At 43.0% G+C, this 24,074-nt stretch overlaps 3 protein-coding genes across 10 annotated transcripts; 2 read left to right on the forward strand and 1 right to left on the reverse strand.

The window, feature by feature from the left end:
• Nucleotides 1-718: 718 nt before the first annotated feature.
• On the forward strand, nucleotides 719-14,122 carry CCDC181 (coiled-coil domain containing 181). 7 transcript variants are annotated; one of them, XM_030019794.2, is made up of 6 exons: nucleotides 719-1,019; nucleotides 7,717-7,877; nucleotides 8,392-9,369; nucleotides 11,737-11,883; nucleotides 12,514-12,668; nucleotides 13,265-14,122. In XM_030019794.2, the coding sequence occupies exons 2-6, from the start codon at nucleotides 7,740-7,742 to the stop codon at nucleotides 13,425-13,427; spliced, it is 1,581 nt and encodes a 526-aa protein (XP_029875654.1). In that variant the 5' UTR covers nucleotides 719-1,019; nucleotides 7,717-7,739; the 3' UTR covers nucleotides 13,428-14,122. The 7 variants fall into 7 exon arrangements, with proteins under 7 accessions (XP_029875654.1, XP_029875660.1, XP_029875655.1 ...); XM_030019800.2 differs by lacking the exon at nucleotides 719-1,019 and adding an exon at nucleotides 4,375-4,490; XM_030019795.2 differs by lacking the exon at nucleotides 719-1,019 and adding an exon at nucleotides 4,622-4,727.
• LOC115343932 (probable ubiquitin carboxyl-terminal hydrolase FAF-X) lies at nucleotides 3,450-4,337 on the forward strand. The gene is made up of 2 exons (XM_030020520.2): nucleotides 3,450-4,043; nucleotides 4,253-4,337. Exons 1-2 carry the CDS (start codon nucleotides 3,493-3,495, stop codon nucleotides 4,335-4,337), a joined length of 636 nt encoding a protein of 211 aa, XP_029876380.1. The 5' UTR covers nucleotides 3,450-3,492.
• Nucleotides 14,123-14,747: 625 nt separating the features above from the next.
• Nucleotides 14,748-23,981, reverse strand: BLZF1 (basic leucine zipper nuclear factor 1). Of its 2 annotated transcripts, none has more exons than XM_030020538.1 (7): nucleotides 23,816-23,981; nucleotides 22,168-22,224; nucleotides 20,581-21,020; nucleotides 19,729-19,928; nucleotides 17,997-18,125; nucleotides 17,188-17,407; nucleotides 14,748-16,258 (listed from the first exon to the last, which is right to left on the reverse strand). In XM_030020538.1, exons 2-7 carry the CDS (start codon nucleotides 22,184-22,186, stop codon nucleotides 16,073-16,075), a joined length of 1,194 nt encoding a protein of 397 aa, XP_029876398.1. In that variant the 5' UTR covers nucleotides 22,187-22,224; nucleotides 23,816-23,981; the 3' UTR covers nucleotides 14,748-16,072. The 2 variants fall into 2 exon arrangements, with proteins under 2 accessions (XP_029876398.1, XP_029876399.1); XM_030020539.2 differs by having other exon boundaries at nucleotides 23,862-23,973.
• Nucleotides 23,982-24,074: the final 93 nt, after the last annotated feature.

The following is a 24,074-nucleotide window of genomic DNA, read 5'->3' on the forward strand; positions in this document are numbered from 1 at the left end:
GCCTTGAGGATCGTTAATTGCTGAGCAGTTCAGAAATACCGCTCCAGTTCCAGTGCAGACTGGTCCAGTGAGGGCGAAGATGACTCACTGATGCAGCGTAACCCTGGTCAGGATGCATCAGTCTCACTGAGGGCGACTGTAAGGGAAAGCAGGTGTAGGTTTGCCGTGCAGGAGGACCTTTTTATTTACATTGACCTAATTACAAAATTGAGGCCTTAAGGAAGAAATGCTGTAAACTCCCTACCCTGGCACACCCACGCTTGACTGCCTTGGAAAGCTCTCCCGGTCTTGTGCTTCTATAAGAGATGGCTTGTACCTGATAGTACAGGTACTAGGGCTGGAGGGGAAAGTGGTCTCTGAATATCTGCTGCCAGTTTGATGCAGTTCGGTGTGTGTAGTAGCCCAGCAAGCCCTCTGCACAACATCGAAAACAAGAGAAATTAGGTGGTCAGAGGAGGAGGGGGGTGCTTTCTTACTCGTGTTTCCTTGAGAGCCTTATTGCTGAGGCAGGAGGGGTAGGGCTGTCAGCGTGTCAAGCTCGCTCTGAATTTCATTCTTCTGCCTACCCTGGGTGAACGCCGGAGTCGGCTGTGCAGGGATGAGCTGCTTGACAGTGGGGGGGATTAAAATCTCTGCTTGCATTTGACAGGAAGGTAACCAGTAGCTCATACAGGTATAGCATTACCCTTTAAGGTGGATTCAAGTGTTTCACGTCTCTGGTGCTGGGGAAAGGTGCTGTGACAAGAACCCTGAGGCTGCTCTTGCCTGCGAGCGAAACAGGTCCATGTGAACTGTGTCAATCCTCCTTGCTCCTCCCATCGCATCCTGCCACACGGTGTACAGCTGAGAGATCTGAAAAGGGACACCCAGCTGCTGTCAAGGAGCTGAATCCCTGTGTTGGTGATACAGCACACCGTGCGGTTTGATGGAGATGAGATAAATACTACACACGGCTGGGGCGTCTGCCTGGGATGCTGTGGCTGTTTCTTTGTTCCATTCGATGCTGGGGTTTGCTGGAGGTAAGTGTTACCACTGAATCTGTGTGTCCTGTGCCGGGCTTGCTATGATGCTGGTAAGATGTGGTATAGTTCCTGGGCTTTAGGGTCACTGTTATGGGGAGAGGCCAGGTGCTGGGCTTGTTCTGTCCAAAAAGTGAGGAATAGTAAGAGCTGCCAGAGGCTGCCATTTCAGGAGCAGCACCCACTGCTCTCCCCCTGGGCTAGCGCTGGCTGGGACAGCACACCAAGGCATGGCAGGATTACACTCAACAGTGCTGTGGCTGTGTGCGTGTGTGAAACGGCCGGCTGCTCTGGCAGTGCTTTTGGGGAAAGGGAAGGGCTCTGCAGAAGTGATTTCGTTTTCTTCACTATCGGTGTGTTCATAGCCAAGTATTGGGGAGGAAAGAGGGACTTTGGTTATGGAAGGGGCAGGAGACTGGGAGCTCTGGATCCTGCTCCCAGCGACTCTTGACAGTGTCAGCTGTTTCCTACACGACATAAAAGAGGTGTTAAGGTGCTTGTTTAACATTGCTCTGGAGGTGTTAAGCACCCTTTCTCTGTCAAACATACTCACGCTGCATGAATCGGTGTTCCCTAAACACAGTGTCTGATGCATTAGTGACATAGAAAAGAGCAACCAACATGTCGGGACCTGTCCTTGGAGACCTGCATTGCTTAGCTGTTGCTTCCATTGTGGCTTTTCAGAACCGTGCTCTGTAGCTCCCTCACAGACAGGAACATCTGAAAACCTAAATTTAGTGACATGTGAGTTAATGAATGCAGCCGTGAATTTGGATTGACCTTAAGATATCATTAAATTGTTGTTATGAAGCATCAGAGCTTGATCTTCCAACAATGGGGTCTAGTCCTTGTCTTACAATCATGCTGATTTGTAGTTAGTCGAATAAAGCATCTCTTGTGAATGAAAGGGGTAGCACTGGCTTGTAAAATGAAGGATAGTCTTATGATAAAAGCAGAGCAAAAACCTTCGATATTGTGCCCAGTTCTCTTTATTTTAGTCTGCTATGAACTTGTCAAAGCTACCTGTCTGTGAAATGTGGAAAATCAGGAGTTTGGCATATTGTCTGCAAGAGCGAGATAACTGCATGACCGTGGGTGAGGTCAGTGGTTGAAGTTTTTCCAGTTTCAGCAGGAACCATTGCCAGGCAGGTACCGGAGTGTTATCTCAGGTAAATATCAGGGAGCCCTTCCAACTCACTGAAAGCAATGTCAAAAGCCATTCCTCTTTCTCACTGTATGGTGTAGGATTAGCAGAAACCCCAAGGTCGTGGATTCCAACCTCCTCTTGTGGCGTGTGAGCTGTGATGACAGGTATCTTCAGTGGCATGTGAGCTATGATGACAGATATCTTCAGAGACCTCCTGAAGCCCACCTTGAAGGGGTTTATCTTTTCTACCCTGTGTGACTTTGAGTGAAAGGGTGACTCTACCTGCATTACTCTGAGAGTTATCAACGCCCTGGCTAAATTTATTCATGGCTGTTTTCTGTCTGTACGTTCTTTCATTAACATTAACCCTTTAGTGCAGGTGGCGTGTTGCCCTCCGAGGTGTGTGGCCCTTCTGGTGCATTTGTAGACTGTCGTCGTTCGCTTTGCTGGGCCAGCGTCTTCAAAACTGGGGGCCGCGGCTGCGTGGGGGACGGTGCGATGGGTGCCATGTCAGTGCGGCCAGCGAGGACGACCCCCTCCCTCCCTCCACCCTTTGGGGGGGGGCCGTGCTGCCATGGCCCAGGCCCAGGTGCTGGCGGGAGGGATGAGGAGGGTCACCCCCCAAAAGATGGTGCTGGGAAGCACCACGCGACGCTGCACGAGCCTTGGTCACCCCGGAGGGCTGCTGGCAGCGCGGGCCACTTCGCCTTGCCGGGAGCTGCCCTCCCCGGGCCGAGGGGACTGCGGAGCGGAGGCGTGTTGTACACCGGGAGGTTTATACCTCCATCTTGTGCTGGTGCTGCGGGCGGGAGTTGAGGCTGCGACGCGAGCTGACGTTTGGAAGTGGTTTATTTGTTTTTTTCTAACGAGCGAGCGTATCCGCTTCCCATTGAACTGCACCTAGCGGGGTCGAGCCAGCGGCTCTCTGTGGTAACCGGTGGCACCACCACCAACCCCGTTTATTGGGAGCCTTTCAGAAGTTACCCGCGCGTTCAGCCAGCTGTTGAAATACCGGTCCCCCTTCCCTGAGGCCGGGCAGCACAGCCCCGTCCCCTGCGAGGCCCTGACGGGCTGCGGCAATGGCAGCCCCTGCCTGGTGCCACCACAGCCAGCGTTTCGCAGAAGGGCCTCTGCCCCGTGGCGAGCCCTCTGTGCGCTCCGCGGCGGGTCTGGTGGTCACGCAGCGTGCCGTGGGGCCTGCTCTAATCCCAGGGGCACGGCATCCACGACCCGCGGGGCTGTCTGGTCCTCCGTAGAGGAGGCCGCGACGTGCCACCTCTACCCCACAGCTCTGCTGATTATTTTGAATTTCCACGAGAGCTGGACATGGAGCCTTACACGGTGGCAGGTGTAGCTAAATTGGAAGGAGATGATGTAAATCCTGAAAATCAGATAATACAAAATGAACAGTCTGAAAATGAACACTCTGGGAGCACAAAATACAGGCTTGTTGGTGTACTTGTACACAGTGGACAGGCCAGTGGTGGACATTATTACTCCTATATTATCCAGAGGAATGGTGGAGATGGTGAGAAGAATCGGTGGTATAAATTTGATGATGGAGATGTGACAGAGTGTAAAATGGATGATGATGAAGAAATGAAAAATCAGTGTTTTGGTGGAGAATACATGGGAGAAGTATTTGATCACATGATGAAGCGTATGTCCTACAGACGCCAGAAGAGGTGGTGGAATGCTTATATTCTTTTTTATGAACGTATGGACACAATAGACAAAGACAATGAACTAATAAAATATATTTCAGAACTTGCTATTACCACTAAGCCCCATCAGATTAAAATGCCATCAGCCATTGAACGAAGTGTACGGAAGCCTGACCCCTCCGCCAGCTCCCCGAGCCCGGGAGGTAACTCGGGGTGCGTTTTGGTGGCTTTTTTCTGGAAGGGAGTTCGTTTAGGGTGTTCTTCTGTTTGGGTTTGTTTTTTTCTTTTCCCTTTTTTTTTTTTTCACGTCTCGAAGTTCTAGGAGCAATGTGTGATTAACGCAGAGAGGTGTCTCTTCAGAGACACCTATCTTTATTAACGAAAGCTCAAATTTTGACACCGCTAGCTTTTGGTCTGATCAGATTGCTCATCACCAGCCGGAGCACGCGTAATACAACAGAGAAACCGCCGCCGCTCAGGCTGCTCCCGAACAAGTGCGTAATTTAACAGCACCAAAAGGCTTTTAGCCGGGCAGGGAAAGCCGCCAGCCCCGCTGCTGCCCCTCTCCTGGGTGCTCGTGGCTGTGGCCCTCCCCGCCCCCCCGCCGTGTTCTGCTTCCCGTTAATTTCCGAGGGTTAAATGAACCTGTGTAACGCGAAGGTAAAAGAAAAACTCCTCGTCCTTAACGGGCCCTCGGGCCTGAAAATGGGGGACAAAGCGGGGGGGCGGGGGCGGCGCGGCGGCCCGTCTCCATGGCAACGGGGCGGTGCCGCCTCGCCAGCGCGCTCGTGCCCGCTGCTGCCCGGGCCCCGGCGGGCAGGGAAAAGGTGCGGGCGGGGCCGGGAGGAGTTTTGGTCCTCGGGGGCCACCGTCGGCGGTGACCGTTGCTGCGGGAAGGTGAGGGAGGGCCCCGCTGCTGCCATGGCAACGCCGCCGGGCGCACCGGCGGGCCGGGCCGGGCCGGGCCTCGGCACCTCGTCCCCCGGGCCGGGGAAGGGGAGGGGGGGGGGCAGCGGCGGGAGCCGGCGGGGCCGCGGTGAGCGGGCGGGGCGGGGTGTCCGAGGCAGAGCGGGCGGGAGCGGGTAGTGCCGCTGAGGCGAACGGCGAGGGCACCTGCCGGCTACGGCCGGGGCGGCCCCGTCGTCGGCAGCCGCCGGTCTGCAGACGGCCGGCCTTCGTGCGTTACGGCTCGGTGAGAGGCTGCTTCGACCTGCGGGCGGGCGTTGGTAGTCATGGCGGTGAGGCGGTGCCGAAGGTAGGGCCGGTCCCGGGCGGTGCGGAGCGGTGCCGTGCGGTGCCGTTTGCCGGTCCGCAGCAGCAGCTGCCCGCGTTGAAACGCGGGGCTGGACCTTCCCCGCCGTGACCGTGTTGGGTTCGGGTTCGTGAATCTGTATGTACGTGTGTCCTGGTACAAAGGGGCGAAATCACAGAAGTGCATCGCTGTATCCCTCTTTTTGTTGGAACTGAGCCTAGCCTGTGCCTGAATGTAACCGCGCAGAGGTGTTACTAAGCTTTGCAGAACAATTCAGTCGCAGCATACGCACCACACCCAGCCCCCCGGTTAGAATAGAAGCAGGTGGAAATGAAGACTTGAGATTTTCTGAACGATTTCCGTCCCCATTAAAGCTGAAGCGCTTTAATCTTTACTTCATAAGACCCTAAATAGAATAGGAGCTGATTCAGGATTGTCTGAAACAAGGTCATTAAACTGAAATTATCTCTTCAGACAATACTACTTTATGTTACAACAGAAGAGGCTGATTTTTATGCTTTTCCCTTTATTATACATATCCTAAATAAATTGAACAGTTTTCAGTTCACAGACTGCCACGGGCTGTCATGAATGTGTTTTGTTAAAGGCACCATTCAGCTTTGTAGCTTTTGCGTCCACTCACCTTAATGATGAAGAAGTTGAAGAGAAATAGTTCTTTCGTGCTGAACACATACTAGACCAAAGTAACCTCCATTAAGAACCCAGGTACATGTCACCACCCAAACCAAGGATATTTGTGAAGGAAGGGGCATTTCCGAGCAAAAATGATTGCATGTCATAGGAGAAGAGGTGCAGGAAAAACATGATGGAAATTGACAGGGTGTGGAAAGCCAAGGCAACAGTCTGAAAAAAATTGAAAATTTAAACTCGGAGAAATCTAGAGTGATTCTCATGGCTAAAAAGAAGTAAGTTAGGAGAAAAAATGTGCCAGATTTTCTTGAATAAAATATGGATCAAACAGAAGGAAGAGCTTTTATAACATTTGTATACAAACAAGTTCGCAACAAAGTGCCCAGCTTTATTCCTCTTAAACAATCCTTGACTAAATTTTGAGGTTGAAAAGAGCAGCACTCTTGTCAAGCACGAAACGCAGAGTTCTAAGAAATGGAGCTAGTATTCATGTGAGTAAATAACTGAGAACTCTTGGGATGCTCATCAGAATTTAAAACAAAAGCTTGAAGGAATTTAAGCAGCATCTTCTGGGTGGAAGGGGTTTTACAAAATGCATGTCAAAATGCTTAGACAGATTGGAAGTCCAGGTGCAACCCTTCTTGTCTGGAAGGGCAGGATGGTCACACAGCAAGAGCTGTCTTGCTGTTCCAGGGCTATCCAGGGTCAGAGCTAACTCTTACATCCCATATTGTGTTGCCATATGCTAATAATCATATTGGGATCTTTTAGTATGTTGTAAGTGACACAGATTTGTCCTACTAGAGAGGCACTTAGAAGTGGCACGTTCCAGCCTACAGCAGAGAGTACAAAGAGAATAGGAGCTTTTGAATAATCAACACTTTCTTCTTTTATGTTGCTTTCGTAAACAGTAATAAACAAATTAGGGAAGGCATGATGAGTGGCTAAAGCTGTAAAAAGAGCAGAATCAGCTCTCTAGGCTGATGTGTGTCTCCACGTGTCTTTAACGCTTTTGCGTCTTTGAACGGAGACAGATGTCTTCTATCGAGTAAGCTGAGCTGAGAGGTGCAGGCAGTCAGCCTCGAGCCCCAAGCCCTGGCATTTAAGCAGTCCTTCAGGAGCTGTTGGCACCTGTGTGTTATGCACTCCAAAGATTGTTTAAAAGACTCAATCCCTATAGTGGCTTATCTTCAGTTTTGTCATGAATATGACTATATCCAGCCTGATTAACTGGCTAATGAGTATGAGTATTCCCCATTGTTGTCCTCAGAAATTCAAACAGGAACTGAATCCTTTTCCCAGCAGTCTCAATTAGTGTCTGTGTAACTTTCTTTACGCCTAACACTAGTGGAGGTGATACAGTTTGAAAGCTAGCTGCTTCTAAATGTTCAGTCACTCCAGCAGAACGTTTCTGTCAAGAGTCCAATCAATGAACGTCTTTTCATTTTAATATGTTATTATGAGAACCTTTTTGGTAATTTGATCTACTGTAAGCTGTGGCATGGATCTTCTAGGGCTTGTGCATCCTGCATTTTTGCAATGTAAGTTTAAACAAGTTAAGATTTCTGTAGAGGAAAATGGGCCAGGCGGATATAAAACAACAATGTAAAACACCTGGGAGCAATGAAAGCTCGTACTACTTCTAACAAACATAAAATAGCAGTCTCTTTGTCCAAGCATGAGACCAACAGTTAAGAAATCATGAGTTCTAGTTTTAGCTCTCTCGGAGACTTAATACAAGACATTGAGTAAGTCACCTTGGTTTCCTTTGACTCAAATCTTCCCCTCGTAGTCAGAGCTGGAAAGGCTAAAACCGCTCACGTTTATAAACCATTTGGTGATCCTTGGTGCTGTGGTGCTATCTACCATGGTTGTATTGATACTGCTCACAAGATTGGTGAGGGTACCATAAGAGGTATCAATGTTCTATATTTGTGTGTTACTGGAGTTTTAAAACAATTTTTTTCCTTCTCCTTTTTGTAGTATTACTCTAACACATCACCAAAATGAGTGACAAGGAAGACCAAGAAGATCCAGCAGATATGGGTGATTTAACAGAAAGTGGAGAATATGAAGATGATTTTGAAAAAGACCTCGAATGGCTAATTAATGAGGAAGAAAAAGAAAACCTTGGTGAAAGAGAGGTATTCGTTAAATGCTAGTTGTCTTATTTAGAAGACAAAATTGAGTAATATTTGGAATCATAAGCACAAAATTCAATATGGTTTGAAACATGTAGGCACATTCACTGACTTTTGACAAGGAAGTTTATTGGGAATTGTAGTGAAAAACCAATTCAGTGAACTGGTTGGTTTGGTTATAATTGCCTTAAAACAGAAAATTCAGTGTTCATGGAAAAGAATATGTTTGTTTCAGAAGTACTTCTGGGTTCCTTTAAGTGTTTGTGCAACACATGTTCTGTGTTTATGCTGTCACTGATCACTTTACTGCGCAAGCCATGGTTAAAGTTTGTGCATGGAGAAACTGCAAGAGAGTTGTTAGTGCCAAAAAAGCTATTAGTTATGACATGTGCTATTTGACAGCCTGTTTTAGAATTAGGGTAGTTAGTACTGCTTTTCTCGCTCGCTATTTCTTTTCTCTTTCTCTGATACTGTTGTTTGTTGGGAGAACAGACTAGTTTATCTTAATTTTTTTTAGAATCCTGAAAAAAATGAAGAGGATATTGAAGCACAAATTGTTAAAGTTGCGGACAACTTTGAGGAAGACAATGAGGAAATGGAAGAAAATCCAGATCAGCTTTCAGAGGCAGATGTAGATGCGAAAGTGAGACCCTCCAATGAAGAAAGTTTGGAATCCAGGTCTGATATGAAACAGGGGGACCGTGTATCTGATACTGATAGTGAAAGCTCTGTCCAAGAATCCAGGCTGGAAAACCAGCAGGAACTGGATGAAGAAGAGGATGAAGAAATAAAGCGTTACATCTTGGAAAAGATTGAAGAAGCCAACAAACTGCTGGAGAATCAGGCTCCTGTGGATCAGAACAGAGAACGGAAATTAAAATTTAAGGATAAGTTGGTGGATCTTGAAGTTCCTCCTCTAGAAGATGCTGAAGTTTGTAAAACTGACCTTGCAAGAGGAGATGATGTTTCAAATAGGCTCTCTCGGTTGCATATTTCTAATGAAATGGGACAGGAAAGCACATCGCTTTCACCACGTGCTGGCAAGGATGAGGAAAAGAAGGATGGTAAAATTCTAGTGGAAAAAGATGGGAAGTTTGAACTCTTAAGTTTACGTGATATTGAAAGTCAGGGCTTTTTGCCCCCAATAAGTGTTTCTTTTACTGATATTGAAACTCAACAAATGTCTCCAAAATCTTCACACTACGGTCCTTTTGGCACTGTCTCTCCAATGAAGGAAGTACCTCCAGTAAGACCAGGAGCACATTCTTTTTCTCCTGGTGGAGAAGAGTGTGTGTATTTCCCTAAGCCTCCATCTAACCCTAAGCGTCGTCCAAATTCTGCTATCAATACTGCAAGAGGTCTGGGAAAACGGAAGACTCCGCAGAGGGCGCAGTCTGCAAATGTGCCCGTGAGAAGCTCCACTTACTGCCTTTCTCCCAGACAAAAAGAATTGCGGAAGCAGTTAGAGCAAAGGAAGGAAAAACTGAGGAAAGAGGTAAAGATATAGAGGCAACAGGCAGATCACAGTGACCATCCTGTTCCTCTGCTTCACAGAGACGACATGTTCAGGGCATTTACTCCATTTTTCCATGATAAAATAGGCAGCAATAACAATAATAATAACAACAATTCTCTGGAGTTTGTCCAGAATCTCTCAAAACTCCTGTCCTTAAAAGAAAAAACCAAAACTCACAGAGTGGCCTAGGATCATGGCTTGCTCACAGTAGAAATTAAGTATTTATTTAATATATCCTTCATAAATAGGCCGCCTTCTGCTATATTGTGCTTACTGCTTTTGCTTATTGACTCTCTTTTTACCTAGGTTCCATTACAGGCCCACTGTTTACTGGAACGTAGCACATGGTATCGCCTCTCCACCGATTACACTGCAATGCAGGAAGTTAACGTTAACCACAGTAATGCAGGGGCACATTTGGGTGCTCATGAAGTATGTAATAGGCAGTTACCAAAGGGGACAGTGTTCAGCTGTAGGATTTACACAGGAGAATGACTGTGAGAACTGTGAACAAAGAGGGGTGTGTTTAACATATATGGAAGATACAGCTGACTTCAAAAGTGGCGTGCCTTGTTGCTTGCATAAGATGCATGCTGGTGAAGTCACATTGACTGATAATATAACTGGATACTTTTTTCCTGTAAAGGTTTTGTGTGGGTGAGTGTTGTAGTAAGTTTTCTCAATGAGTTTGTTGCCAAGTAGTTTTTTCTCCCCTTTCTCTGTTAATCGATACTACCTTTCCTTCTTACTTGGTTTTACCTGGGCACTACACAGAGGACAAAAAGAAGAAAATATTCCCAGTACTGAGGTTATTCTTCTTGTATCTATAAAGAGCAGTAATCTAAAAGAAAAAAACCAAAAAACCTCTATTGTAGAAAATCAAATCAGTATCTATCTTATGTATTACTGGGGAAAAAACCCTTTTTAATTCTTTCTCAGCTCCTTATTAAGAAAAAATTAATACTTAATAGAAAATCAGCCTCTGACAGCTGTAACAGGAACTTCAGAAATCTTTACCAAACGTTTTAAGAACTTAGATGTTTTTCTTTGCTTTGCATTATGATGATACAATTACAAAAAGGTAACTTACTATGTGTCTTGCTCTGTTAAAAAAAGATCATGAAGCATCTACTATTTTTCTGTGCCATGATGTTCTAAGTAAGCTGGCTAAGTAGCTTCAAAGGTTATTTTCTATCCGTGGCAATAGGTCTAGCCTGCTTTATTTGAAAAGTTTGCTGAGGCTTAGCTCAGTAACAAGGGGTATGAAATGTGAAGAGTTACTGATGTGTTTTCTTTCTACATGCAAGACTAGATCTCTTGACACCATACTCTGCACATTTAAAGTAAAAGGTAGGGTGGTGGAAGTAAGGAAGGTTATTTTCCTAACACTGTGTGCTAAATCTCTTCCTTTTTTGGCTGACTTATGAAAAGGTAAGACTGTATTACCTTATTTCTTCATTCTGTGATGGCTTTCACAGGCGTGAAACATTTCTTGACATTACTGGAATCCATCTGCTTCATTTTGGTGGGGTTTCTTCCATTTCAGTGAATTACAAATTGTAAATTTGGAGGACAGCCTGAAAGTTGTGTGTAGGTGGGAGGAACATCATCTCTTCGCAAGGAGACTAGATTTCTCTGAGGGTTGAAATGAGTGGGGATTGCAGCTTTTGTGTCACGAGTGTCAAAACTTTGTAAAATGTCCTAATCAGCTTTCTGAAGTGTTTGAAAACCTTTCTCCTCCTTGTAGATACTTGTCATTAGCTAAAATGCAATTCATAATTAAAAAAAACCTTTCTCAATTTTGTAAAAATCAGTTCATTTTGTAAACTTGAAAAAAGTGTTAAGCTATTAATAGTCCTTAAGTAAATACAACCTCATGTCCAGAAAAAATCCTTAATTATAAGGTAGTGCCTGAAATCCATAGGTAGTTAATTGTCATTTGGGGTTTAGCGGTCCCTCAAGCCTGAGAGCTGCATTCATTTTTAAAATGCATGCTTAAACTGATTTTAAGCCAGTCAGAGCTATTGGGCAGATGTAATTTTAAAAGTGTTCACCTGTTGCTATTGAATTGTCTGTGAGTTGAGATGTATCATGGAAATGGAGTTAATCGCAAAAAGGGTTAGACTGAAGTATCTGAACGTAACCTGAACCGCAGAAGTGCATAAACTTGTTTCTTCCTAAAAGTAGTATCAACTATGATGCAGTCTTTGAGTATTCTTGTTTCATCTGTATTTTTGTGTCTCCCTCATGTACTTCATTATATTATATTTATTGTCTATGAAGGCCTTTGCAGATTAAGATGATTCTCTTAAAAACTAAGTTTATTCACTCTTCATTCCACTTAAGGAAGAAGAAAGGAAAAGGGAACAAGAAGAACAGAAGAGAAGAGAGAATGAGATGGTTTTTAAAGCTTGGTTACAGAAGAAGAAAGAACAAGTGCAAGAAGAAAAGCGAATTCATCGTGCAAAGGAGCTAGAAGACTTGAACAGCAAAGTAAGATCTCCCTGATGTAGGACTGGGATCTATGGTGCTCTTGTTAGATAGGAAAACCCCATTCTAAGCCTTTGTTCTTAGCTAAGCATACGAAAATTTACAGGGATAGGAAATGTTTTTGTTACATTGTTTTCAGTGAAGAGCTAGATTGACTTGCATGTTTAGGATTGTTCTGCTTGCATCGTAGAAGCTACATAGATGAACTTAATAGCTATAAAATCACAGGAGATACAGCGATGTTCCTTTTTATCAGGAGAATGACTTGATTGAACCTGCAGTGAACAAACAGCCAGAAAACCCTTTGAAGTGTATTCCTTACCATCAGAACTTCTTGGCAAGCAATTAATGCATGTGACCTGACCAAAACCTGAAGATTCAGATGTTCTAAAGTTCCTCTGCCTTGCAGTGATGGTCTTGAAAAGCTAAATTCAGTATTTTTTAAGACATACTGCTTTGAATGCTTGCTCACGTGTATATTCCATGCCAGATTAGCATATGCTCTAGCTTGCTTATAAAGTATGTTTCGTGGATGGGAGATGCCAGCAGAGTTCAAAAAACTATTATAACGTGATTAATATAAATGTAATTTAATGATAAGCTTTGTGTATATGTCTTTTTTTTTTTAAATAGGAGAGGAGCAGGAATCCAGAAGAAGCCTTCAAGTTATGGCTTAAAAAAAAGCACCAAGAACACATGAAAGAAAAACAGATAGAAATTTTGAGACATCAAGCTGAGGGAATTGCCTTTTTTCCAAGAACAGAGGAATGCAACAGAGCCTTTAAAGAGTGAGTAGAGTCATTCCTAGGGAATCATATTTGAAAATTTTGTAGTCTATCAGCTTAAGACTGTAGTTTTTTTACGGTACATCTTTAGTCCTTGTTGTTTTGGGTTTTTTTTTGCATGAATATGCCCTCATAAACTTACACCCTAGCAAAAATACATCAATTCCTTGATGTTGTTTGTTCACTGTTGTGAAATTACTTGTCAGAACCTGAGCTGAAATAGTGAGTTACTTCTGCTGAAAAAGGGAGATCCTTCTCCCCTGCCCCTTTTTGCCTGTTCTGGAGCAGGCTTGGGTTGATTCAGTTCATTAAACAAGCAGAAAATGAATCCAATGAAATTACTTTTTTCCCCCTCAAGTCTGTGAGTTGAATCAGCTCAACAAAAGGGGGGAGGTAAAGCTGGGTGCAGGAGAATTGGGATGGAAAAGTAGTGCTTCCCATGTTTAGGAGTGGCAGGCTTTTAGACTGGCTCAGCCATGCCACCTAACTTTATCCTATAGGACAAGGTGACTCTATGGGGGCAAGTCTCCTTTGAGTGGATGACGTAAAACTTTCACTTGCAACTGTCAGTACTTCTAGTCCTCTTTCTCTCTCCACAGATGGCTAAAAAGAAAGAGAGAAGAAAAACGAGCAGAAGAACTAGCTGCTAAAGAGAGAGCAAGGCAGCTTAGATTAGAAGCCAGAAGAGCAAAACAGATGCAGAACATCCACTGTATTAGTTCAGAGCCAAAATCCTTTCGCTTCACAGACCACTACAGTTGAAAGTTTGATGTAACCAGGGTTCTTAGTGGCAACCCTCTTAACTTTTATGGCTTGAGCTTTTGCTCTTTCTTGTGGTGTTTTTAAAGCTTTCAAGCAAGTTTAACAATTAATTACCTTCACTGACAATGATCTTACTATCTATTTATTTGTAACTTTGTTGAAAAGCCTGCTTTTATGTATAACTCAGGGATCTTCTTGGTTTGACCAAATCTAAACGTGTGAGATCTATATATGAGGGTGGCAAATAATACACATTCCTGTCTTTAAAAGGCACTTTATACTCAACACCACCATGAATTCCTGGATGCAGGCTATATTATGTAAAATGTTGATGTCTTGCTGGATTAATATTGTTGTTTGCTGCTGCTTGTGATGAAGACTGTACAAGGTGTTACATTGTTGGAAAAATGCTGTTTCTTGTACTGTTTCCTATTGATCAGCTGTTAATTCTGGCTAGACCAGAGGACTATTTTATTTTGATTCGGGGAAAGTGGTCATTGAAGGCTAACATGTAAGTGAACGTGCATCAGTTTTTGAAGCTTGATTTCTGTGAGTCATATTTAGTAGTTTTCTATTCCACGAAATTAAAAGGTTGTGTGAAATTATGACCTTTACCATTATCAGGGATGCTAGATTCCTTGTATACATATCCATGTTTGCTAAATTAATTGTAATAAACTACATCACCTTGCCCAGCTGAATTGTGAATTCTTGTCAGAGAACATGCTGAGGTCACTTATGAAATCATAAAGTTAGTGGAAGATGAGGAGCATTCTGTCCAGCTATGTGGCAACAGACTTCACGACGTGGCATTGTTCTTACATTTTTGCCACATTCAAAGTGTTTTCTGGAAGTACTGTAACAGATAGAAGTGGAGTAGACGCAAAGCCAATTTGCCATCAGTATTTTTCTCTTACCCTTTTGAAGACAGTTACAGGCATATTAAGAGAGTACTGGTGTTTGACCAGAGGGTGCTGCGTTGCAGCTTTTGCCAGCGTAGATAAAGGGCATGGACGTAAAATGAGAATTTCACATGCTAATGAGAAACATGAGTAACAGATACCTTCCTCCTTCCTCTACCTTCCCCTGACACCAAGGGCAAGAAATGCTTCTTGTGTCTAGCAAGCAAACACAGCGGGAAAATTTGCAAAGGTTCACACCCTCTGTCTAACTGTAGTAAGCTACAAAATAAGTGCTGCTTGGTTCATTACCTCAGACCAGTACAGTGAAGGGTTTTACAGTTCAATGTCATACAGTTCCTTTTATGCTGCAGAGAAAACAAGTTCAGAAATACAGCTATATTAAGTCCAAAACTGGAACTTGAAAGGAAGCAAAGAAGGTTTATTGTAGCTTTCTTCATGCAAACCAAAGCAGGGCCAGCAACAGCAAGAACTGGTAACTCACATACTCTGATCATGGTATGAGATCCAAAGGAAAACTGGGTAACAGCAACCATTTCAGAAATACTTTCCCCAAACTAGACACTTACATATGATAAATTTCAGAGTGAAACTAAGAAATTAAAATGTATATTTGCATCCTCCTACCTTTCCTCTTTACATTTGCAACTTAAATAGGCTTCTTTGGATTTAGCAGATTATCTGCTAGAAGTTCTCTTTGAACCTACATCAAGATTATAAAACCATACAAGTAAAAAAATATATATTTTTTTTACCAGTATCTGTGCAAACTTAGTGCTTATCTTCAGCTTCCCATAACACCCAGGAAGACCTTGGGCAAGGACTGAGTTCTAATGCTAGGTCAGGTTTGAACACTATGCACTAACGGAGGTATATCAGTCTGTCTTCGCTGAGGATCAGCTATGCAGCAGCTTCACTCTAGAAGCTGAAATAGATGGAAAAGCTATTATTTTAGCTTTATGGAAAGACAAGAATAATCTCACCCCACACGGTTTTCCAGAATCCATTTAAACCCAGTTACTATTTATATATTATAGCTAGAGTTCATTCAAGCTCTTTCCCCTTCTTGCCAGGAAAGCTGCAACACTGCATATGCTCTTACTTTCAGAACTTACAGCTATGAGGAATCATTGCATATGTTCCTTTTTATTAACTTACAGCTATGAGGAATCATTGCACATGTTCCTTTTTATTACTAAATTTAAAAGGCTTAACATAGGACTTGGGGACAGTTCATACCTTGGCTAAGATTAAAAAAAAAAAAAAAAAAAAAAAAAAAAAAAAAAAAAGCATGGAGCTGACCATTTTCCATTGCTTTTTTTTTTTTTTTTAATAAACTTAACCTATCAGCAATTCATTTACTTTGGTATAGTTACACTTTTGTCTCCTTCTAAAGAGAAACTCATTGAAATTTGCTAAGACTGTAAGCCTTAAACAGTCAAGGGCACCTCTATGCTCTACAAATTGGACCAGCATAACATTTTTGGTCTTGCCTTTGAGGAAGAAAATAAGTAGCTTTCCAGACTGAAAAGTAGTAGAAGTATCCCAGAATCTAAGGAAATCCTGTCAGACCCTAACTTCAAGAGGTAGAGAAGCAGAAGCTGCATAATTTCCAATGTTAAACCCACCCCTTATGGAAAGAAATAGGAAAAAGGGAAGTCTGCTGAACATCAACTAGTGTAATTCTTCAGAACGAGTGCATGTGCAGTTGCCCTGGCTGTGGTTTTAAAGGGCTAGCAGCTCTCCTTGACAGTGATTGCAACAATTGAAAGTTACATCTTCGTATCTTGTATATGGGTGAAAACGTCCAATATTCTTCTTTGTGGAAAGGAAGGAGGATGGAGAAGTCTCAGAAAAAGAAACTTCTGTTGATGTTTCTGTACGTGCAGCTGGATCCAGTACATGTAACACCTAAAGGATGGAAAAATTGAGACTGAAAATATATCTATTAAGTTTCATGGGTTTTATCCTTCTCTAACAGCTAGGAAGGAATTCTGCCCAAAAGCAATTTTTCAGGTTTTTTCCAAGTTGAAAACTAAACATCCATCTATCCAGACCCTCAATACAAAGACAGTAAGTACTGTTCATAAATTAGTAACGTCCATCAGAAATCCAAGGTATGATTTTATTGAGAATAAAAAAACCTCTAATCTTTTTAGCAGAGTTGAGCAAAACCAGGCAAGACCACTACAGATCACTAGGCACTGTAAGCCTCCTGCTGCTCAACTATTACTCAATTGCTTCCAGACTAAACTGTTGGTCTGGTTTGCTATTTAAACATCAAGCTTCCTGCACTGGAACCTTATCTTTAAAGACAATCATACAGCTTCTCTCTGTGTTTCCACCAACTTTCAACAGAACTAATTTTTAGGGCAACAGAAACTACTGCTGAAGTGTTAGAACTTATTCCTACCTGAATTTCTCCTCCCACTCAGTTTTTAAACTCAACAAAGTATTTTCAATGGGCTTCCTCCTGACACACTAACTCTAAACAATTTTCAACCCAGTCATTTGTGGTGCTAGGGACAGAGAAGGAAACAGTAGGTATCATCATATTATTTATGTTGTTCTGCTTATTCTTCCAAGTTGGTTTGGTTTTTGGAGGTTTTGGGGTTGGTTTTGGGGGGTTTTTTTGAGTGTGGGTTTTTTTGTTTGGGGTTGGTGTGTTGTGGTTTGTTTTTTTTTTTTAATGAGGGAAACAGACAGCTCTATTCAGCATGTTTCCCCTGTATATAGTTTTTAAAAAAGGCAAGATATTAAGCAGTTAACACAAAGCAACGTGTTTCTTTCTGGAAAGAAGACTCCGTGCTGACAGATTGAGATGTATGAAGAGTTCTTACCATTTCAGCCATTTTCTCAGCAGGGGTATTGCAAAACTCCACAGCTGTTGAAGTCTTTTTTGGACTGTTAGTGCCAACATTTCCAAGAAGATGTGAGCTTACAGCTTTGGCTAGCTTACAATTCACAGCTGCTAGCTCTGTTGTAGTGTAAGGTTGGGCACTAGGATAGTACGTCTGTTGTCTCCCCCATTGAAGAGAAACCATCAGCTCCTCCAGCAGCCTGTGCAGGAAGGAAAAAAGCACTATTAGTGGTATTGTACTCTATACTATCTGCACACAGCATACTTCAGAGGAACCATCCCTTCCCAAGACTTACTGCACAAGCTAAATGTTAAACAAAAGAATGAAGAAAAAAAAAAGTGTTTAAAAAAAGAAGGCAAACAGGCTGTTCTCCAAGGCAAAGCCTCACCAACATAGTACTTTAATACTGGTAAATCTTATTTGACATCTGGCAGGATAAGCACTAAAAAGTCAGTGCAGGTAGAAGAATCTGTATGTTTTGCAAGGAGACAGAGGAGACTTGAAGTCAAGACAGTAAGTGATTAAATAGAGAAAGCCTGAGAATATGAGGGATGTCAGTTCTACAGTATATTACCCTGAAGACCTCACACCTCCAAGGAATGAAGAAAGAATTAATGCTACTTTGGCTTTCAGCTCTGAGACTGAAAAGTGACCATACTATCCATCAGCATAACTGATTTTTATTTAATATCACTGGAACAGGGGAGTCACTTGATTCTTCTCTGGCCTAGAATAAACTGACACAAATGAAGTTTGCACAGAGGTAGTCTGGATTAGAAAAATCATACTTCTGTGTTTCAATCATCTCTTGACGGAACTGATCGCGTTCATTCAGCAAGTCCTGGATTGCACTCTGTGCATCCCTGGTTTGACGCTGAAGAACTGCTCTGGTATTGGTTAGCTCATCAGCCATAACCCTGCAAAAGAAATCTCCGATCAGCAGTGTAAGCGAGCAGTCTGAAAGTCACCTTCATTCTGCTACAGACAGTAATTTGTCAGGATTAAGCTGCTGTTCTCGCTCCCCTCCCCCATACAGAGCCTATATTAACCTAATTACAAAGGACGGGTATTAAGAATAATTTCTGTATAACTACAGTCAACACAAGTGCAAGATTATGTTTTGACTCACTGAGTTTAAAGAATCTTATGTCACTTAGTACAAATCTAGTAACAAACGTTTCAAAATACCTTGGGTAAGTGAACATGGTGGACAAGGATCCCAAGAGATAAAAAGCTAAATACATTTTGTTTTACTAACAAGGTTCTCACAAGTATGCTGTAATCACATCATCTTTTCATATTCATCTCCACAGATGACAGCTATGGCTATAGACTGCATTCATTTACCTCTTTACCTTTCCTGGGGCAGTAACGAGACATTATATGCACCAGATATGAGCATTTAAGAGCTACAAACGAGACAACTGTTGCCACATTTTGCTATGCCATGAGGCTTGGCACTGACCCCTCAAACAGGTATTTCATATCCCTCTGATACTGCAAATGCAAAAAACCAGAAGGACAGTTAAACAACAACCAGTTAGAAATCTGAGGTCACAATGAACCAGAACGTTGCCATACCAAAGGGTGTTACTCCAAACACATCACCAGGGACTCACATCCCTAATCTCAGAACTATTAACGCTGAAGAAACAAGTTAAGTTAGGATAGTAACTCTTGCCTAGCTAGGACTATCACAAGTACTTACCATTCACTCAATATGCTGAAACTTCTTAAGACCAACAAATTAAAGGGAGGAGACTGTACTCTATTACCATTTTCTTCAAGCACTAAGGTCTTTTGTAATATGCATTAAGCATCATAATTAAAATTTAGTCAGTTATATCTGAGTACAGTAGAAGATTAAAAACCCTGTAACACTATTTACAGATCCGGTAAGACAACTACACTTAGGAAGTTAAAAGTCTAATCCATTGTCAAATGAGATTTTGACATTCAGAGCAGCTTTTATTGTTACAGAAGTTAACAGCAGAGTTCTTAGCAGTAACACAATCAGTCTTTAATGAAAAGGTCCCCCTGCTCTTTCTTCCATGCTGAGCTGCTCTTCCCAATAGATCCCTGAATAAGCAGAGTTCTTAACCAAATCAACTTCACAAACTGGTGATTGTATCATACGGGGGGGGGGGTGGGGATGAAAATCAAGCTAGTTACCTTTAAGACAAGTCAAGACAGCTGTCCTGGAAGACATTTTAAAACCCTAAACTGCACACAGTCTATCAGAATTAAGAATTTCCCTTGCTATGTTGACAAGAACAGTAGTTAAGATTTTAGGAGGTTTAGGACCCACTGTATTACCTTTGAAAAGCAGAACTACTCAGATTTACAAGGAGCTTACTTTCTTTGTACCTCTTCTGTATACTCAGATTTCATAGTAGGTGTCAGTATAGCTGTTGTGGCCGTCCTCTGCGTATATAAGCACGTTGCCAGGCATTGCAATGGGTGTACATAATAAAAGACTGAAGGAGAATGCTGTTGTAACAGTTTTGTAAGAGGGCATACCTGCTTGCTAGGAATTTGCTTCGCCACACATCACATTGTATAGACATGCGCTCCAATTGTTCAGACAACTGAGACATATTCCGGCCCAGGACTTCATTTTCTAGGATTAGCTGATTTTTCTCACGAGCCATCCGTTCAAAGTGATACTGCAGATCATCCCCAACAGAAGCAACAAGTAATTTCTTCAGCTCCCGATTCACCTAGAATTAGACCAGACAGTCTTGTAGTTATCAATATAGAATGAAACACCTCCTACTTCAAGAATGCAGGGCAAGTTATTGCAAATTGCTAACAATAAATTTTCTTTCTCTTTCCAGAATGGGACACATACAACGCAGAGTATATTAAGCCTCACAATCTACTCCAGTGAGCGTAAACATTTTGACTAATGCACATTTAACACATTCTTGTTTAAATTCTAACAGAGGCCCAAAAGGAAGAACAAAAGCCTGCTATAGGAAACAAAGAAAGATTCAGTAGTACTCAAGTCCTGAATCAGTAAGATAACAGAGGATTAGACAAGACATCCACAGATTATATTATGTAGAAAATTATAGTCACCCCTTCTATGACATAACATTTTTCACTTAGCAATTGAGTTGAGAAGCAAAATCTTTCCTCATGAAAGATCCATTTCCCTGCAGCCCTCTAATGTGTTTCTCCCAGATTCAAGCCTTTGATTCTTTTGTCTGTCCTCAGAGAAGCAGCACTGGACTACTTGGATGTACTCCTACTCTGTATCTTAGCTGATAAGTTCAAAAGGGAAACTATTTGTTTCAAGGCTAGGGTGTCATAGCTTACACAAACCAAAGCAGCTCAGCTGCGTGAGAGAAAATACCTTTCATTGCTTACCTCCGTCTGTATACGCAGCTGATTAGAGAGACCTTCTTTGTCCTGCAACAACCGCTTTTCTGAATTCTTTAGCTTTTTGATTGCATTTTTCAGCTCTATCTGTTCTTTCTTGGGATCTGTGGCTCCATCTGACTGATGGAACGTGTCTCCTTTATGTCCCACTGACTTAGCTACCTTACCATTTTTAGCTGGAACAACATGGGTGATAGCTGCTTTGGGGACTAATATACGAATAGCTTCTATCTCCACTGATTTATCAGCATGTACTTTCCCTAGCTGCAGAACTCCAGGACTCAGGGAAGAGACTGTCTTTTTATGTGGGCTGTGGTGGATGTGATGGTTTGCAGCACTGGCTCCAGAGATTCCTTCCACAGATTCAGCTGTCTGCTCTGTTTCCATGCCATCTCCAGGTCCTCGGATGGGTGACGAGGCATCGTCAACTAAAATTTAGAATTAGCAGAGGGAAAGTTTACTACCTTTCACTTTGCTATAGTCTCATTGTAACTCTTCACTTAAAATCTGTAACTTTCAAGTACAGAAATTAAGTGCACACTGCATGTGTAAAATAGTCCTTTGCAGCAGCAAGTATCAAGCACAAGTTAGAAAAGTCCTTACTCAAGTGTGTATTGCTCATTAATACTAATAGTACAAGACACAAACATTGATCTGTATTGTATTAATCTTAATTTCCTGCTGCCATACAAGATTAAATGCAGACACAAAAGAGAGCTAGTACAGAGAAAATTCTTGACAATATTACTCATAGGCTGAAAGCAAAACCAGGTTTTGGGAGCTGACAGAATCAGAGTGGTCTCATTTTAAAAGCAAGAAGTAAATGAAAAGCAGTTATTAGCTACATTGCTACTAACACCTTAAGAAGTTTAGCAGGCTTTTAAGTGCTATCTACCATGTGTTTTAGTTGTCCAAGTGAAGGTTTAAAAGCCAACAAGCTAGCTCTGATTCATTTCTAATCAGTAGACCCCAGTATTCCCAGTAATGCTGCATTCTGCTCTGAATTCCCCAATATGCATGATAATGTTTACTAAAATTCATTTTATTTAAGTCCACTAAGTTTTCAGCTGAATGAAATATTATTGTAGTAAAGTTTCCTCACAATGGGTTGAAAGCAAGAAAGTTTCTTAGAACATAGCTACACTTACTGCTTTTTTTTTCCTCATACTGCAGGCAGCAATGTCAGCCTGCGTCCTCTCTCAAAATAATGACTTTCAAAAGTGGTGTAGTAACACCATTATATTGCCCTACTTTCAAGTTGGCTGAATCAGTACCAACAGGTTCCAAATACTACAGGAGGACTGACAGACAAGCATACAGACAGATGACAGTACCAGTGACAAACTTGTTTTTCAATACAAAGCTGGATTAGAAGACTACATTCAATTAGCTGTTCCATCCAGGTAGCTCTGGTTTTCATTGCAATAATGAAGTCACATAACTACTTCCTAATAGCTACATAAAAGGAATAAGTTTAAATGAATGGAGCCTGGCATACAGTGTACCTCTGGTCTTTAGAATTCAAGTTAAGGTACTTTTAATCCATTCTGCTTAGATATCATGTGAACCACCTACCTTTTTCTAGAGATGTCATTTTCTCTTTCGCAGTCAGCTCTTCCTAACTACTTAAGCCTGAAGAGGAAAAGAAGAGGGGGAAAAACCCAAATCTTTAGCAAGGTAACAGTGATAGTTAATCTTGGATTACCCTATTTTCTAGTAAAACCTCTAAACTCCAAGTCAGTAGCACAGTGAAAAAAAAAATAATCACATCAAAACAAAGGAAACAAACCCAAAATTATAAAAATGACACCAGGATCCAAAGAGTTAAAAGGAGAAGGCCTATGAGACTTCTGGCACTTGTTTCTTTTTCTACTAAGAGCTGGACTTCAACTCCTATCTCTAGCTCGTCATCCAGTTCCAGTTTCCATTCCTCAAATTTCTCTTTCCAGTCTCCCTCCTTTTTTCAGTGAGCCCTCATCTGACCCTTTAAAACTCTGTAACACTCCCAGAGTACAACTGCATGACTGTGCAGAGATAACCTAAGCATCACAGAACCACAAGAAAGGGAAATTGCACATCATGCTTAAAGCAGACCAAGAGGTGAGGAGGAAACGATGGCAATTTTTTACGACTTTTTTTTAACAGAGCCAATTCCCAGCCAAAGCAGGAGTCAGTGCCCCGAGCGGCTGCACATGCTTAGTTTAAGCCAACAGTAAAGCTTTACCCCCAGTTCAGCCCAAACTGCCACCTCGGCCATCTTCTCCCTTACCCACGAACTCTGTTGCCTCCTCTACCCACAGGTCCACCCACTCCCAACTTCCCAGGCCACTTGCCTCCCTTTTCTAGGGTGTGTCACTAACTACATTAGTTTGAGATTGCTGTATCCTGTTGGTTTTTTTTTTTTTTGCTTTAGTTCTCCCTGTTATTCAAGGGAGATCTCCCAAAGCCCTTGCTTTCTTTCATTATACCACTAACTGAAAAGCTTAACTATAACTTTTTTGACTTCCACTGCTACAGCTCTCTGTCCTGAAAAGATAGTGGTAGCAGTGAACACACTACTGCCAGCTTTCCAGATTCACTATTTGTTTTGTGAGAGGTAGGTTTATCTTTTGTCATGACTAGAAGACAAAACAAATGACTTTCCCTCCCTGAGTTTTCTCAAACTACAGATACAGGAACATCCCACTATCTGTTGGTTCTACAGCTGGAGTTATGTTTTTCCTCATTTAAGACCGTGATGTGCTAATCACCACTGCTGTTCATTCATTTTTGGCTGAGGATCTCTACTCATTGGCAGAGAACAAGGAGGACAAAGATGTAGCTGCCCAGATAGAGGCAAGAAAGCTCAATAAAAAACCGATTATGAGCATTTGGTTTTATCCACTTCACCTGAGCCCACCTGCTGATGATCCTGCTCCTTCACTGTTCGTGTTATAATACTGTTCTCACTGTCCTTTTACTTTCAAAGTCTCACCGTAAGCCTCTGCACCCCCCTCCCTCCCTCCCTCCCTCCCTCCCTCCCCCTTTTATTACATTCCTACAGGCAAAACTCCTTCACCGGTTGAATCGTTAACCACTACGCCTCTCGGCTAACGTCGCGCCCTGTAGAACCCCACACACAACAGACCACGCAAGGAAATCCTCTGTTAACACGGCTGAGCCGCGACCCACGAGGGCCTCGGAAAACCACGGCCCACCCAGCCCCCCCCCCCCCCCCTCTCACCTCAACCCCGCGGCCTGCCGGTAAGCGAGAGCCGGACGTTACCCACCGCTCCGGAAAAGGGGTTTCTCGCCCCACGGCAGTACCGGCCGCCACGGACCGAGTCCTGCGCCGGGGGCCCAGCCCCCGCCGCTCCCGAGCTCCGGCCCTGCTGCCGCCCCGACCCCCTCCCCGGTCCCCACAGACGCCGCCACCGCCCCCAACTTCCGCTTCCTGCGGCGGGCGGAGCGCGCAGCGTTGTTGACGTGTCCCCTTCACCCAA

The sequence above is a fragment of the Aquila chrysaetos genome, chromosome 7 (assembly GCF_900496995.4).
Source record: "Aquila chrysaetos chrysaetos chromosome 7, bAquChr1.4, whole genome shotgun sequence".
NCBI lineage: Eukaryota > Metazoa > Chordata > Aves > Accipitriformes > Accipitridae > Aquila > Aquila chrysaetos.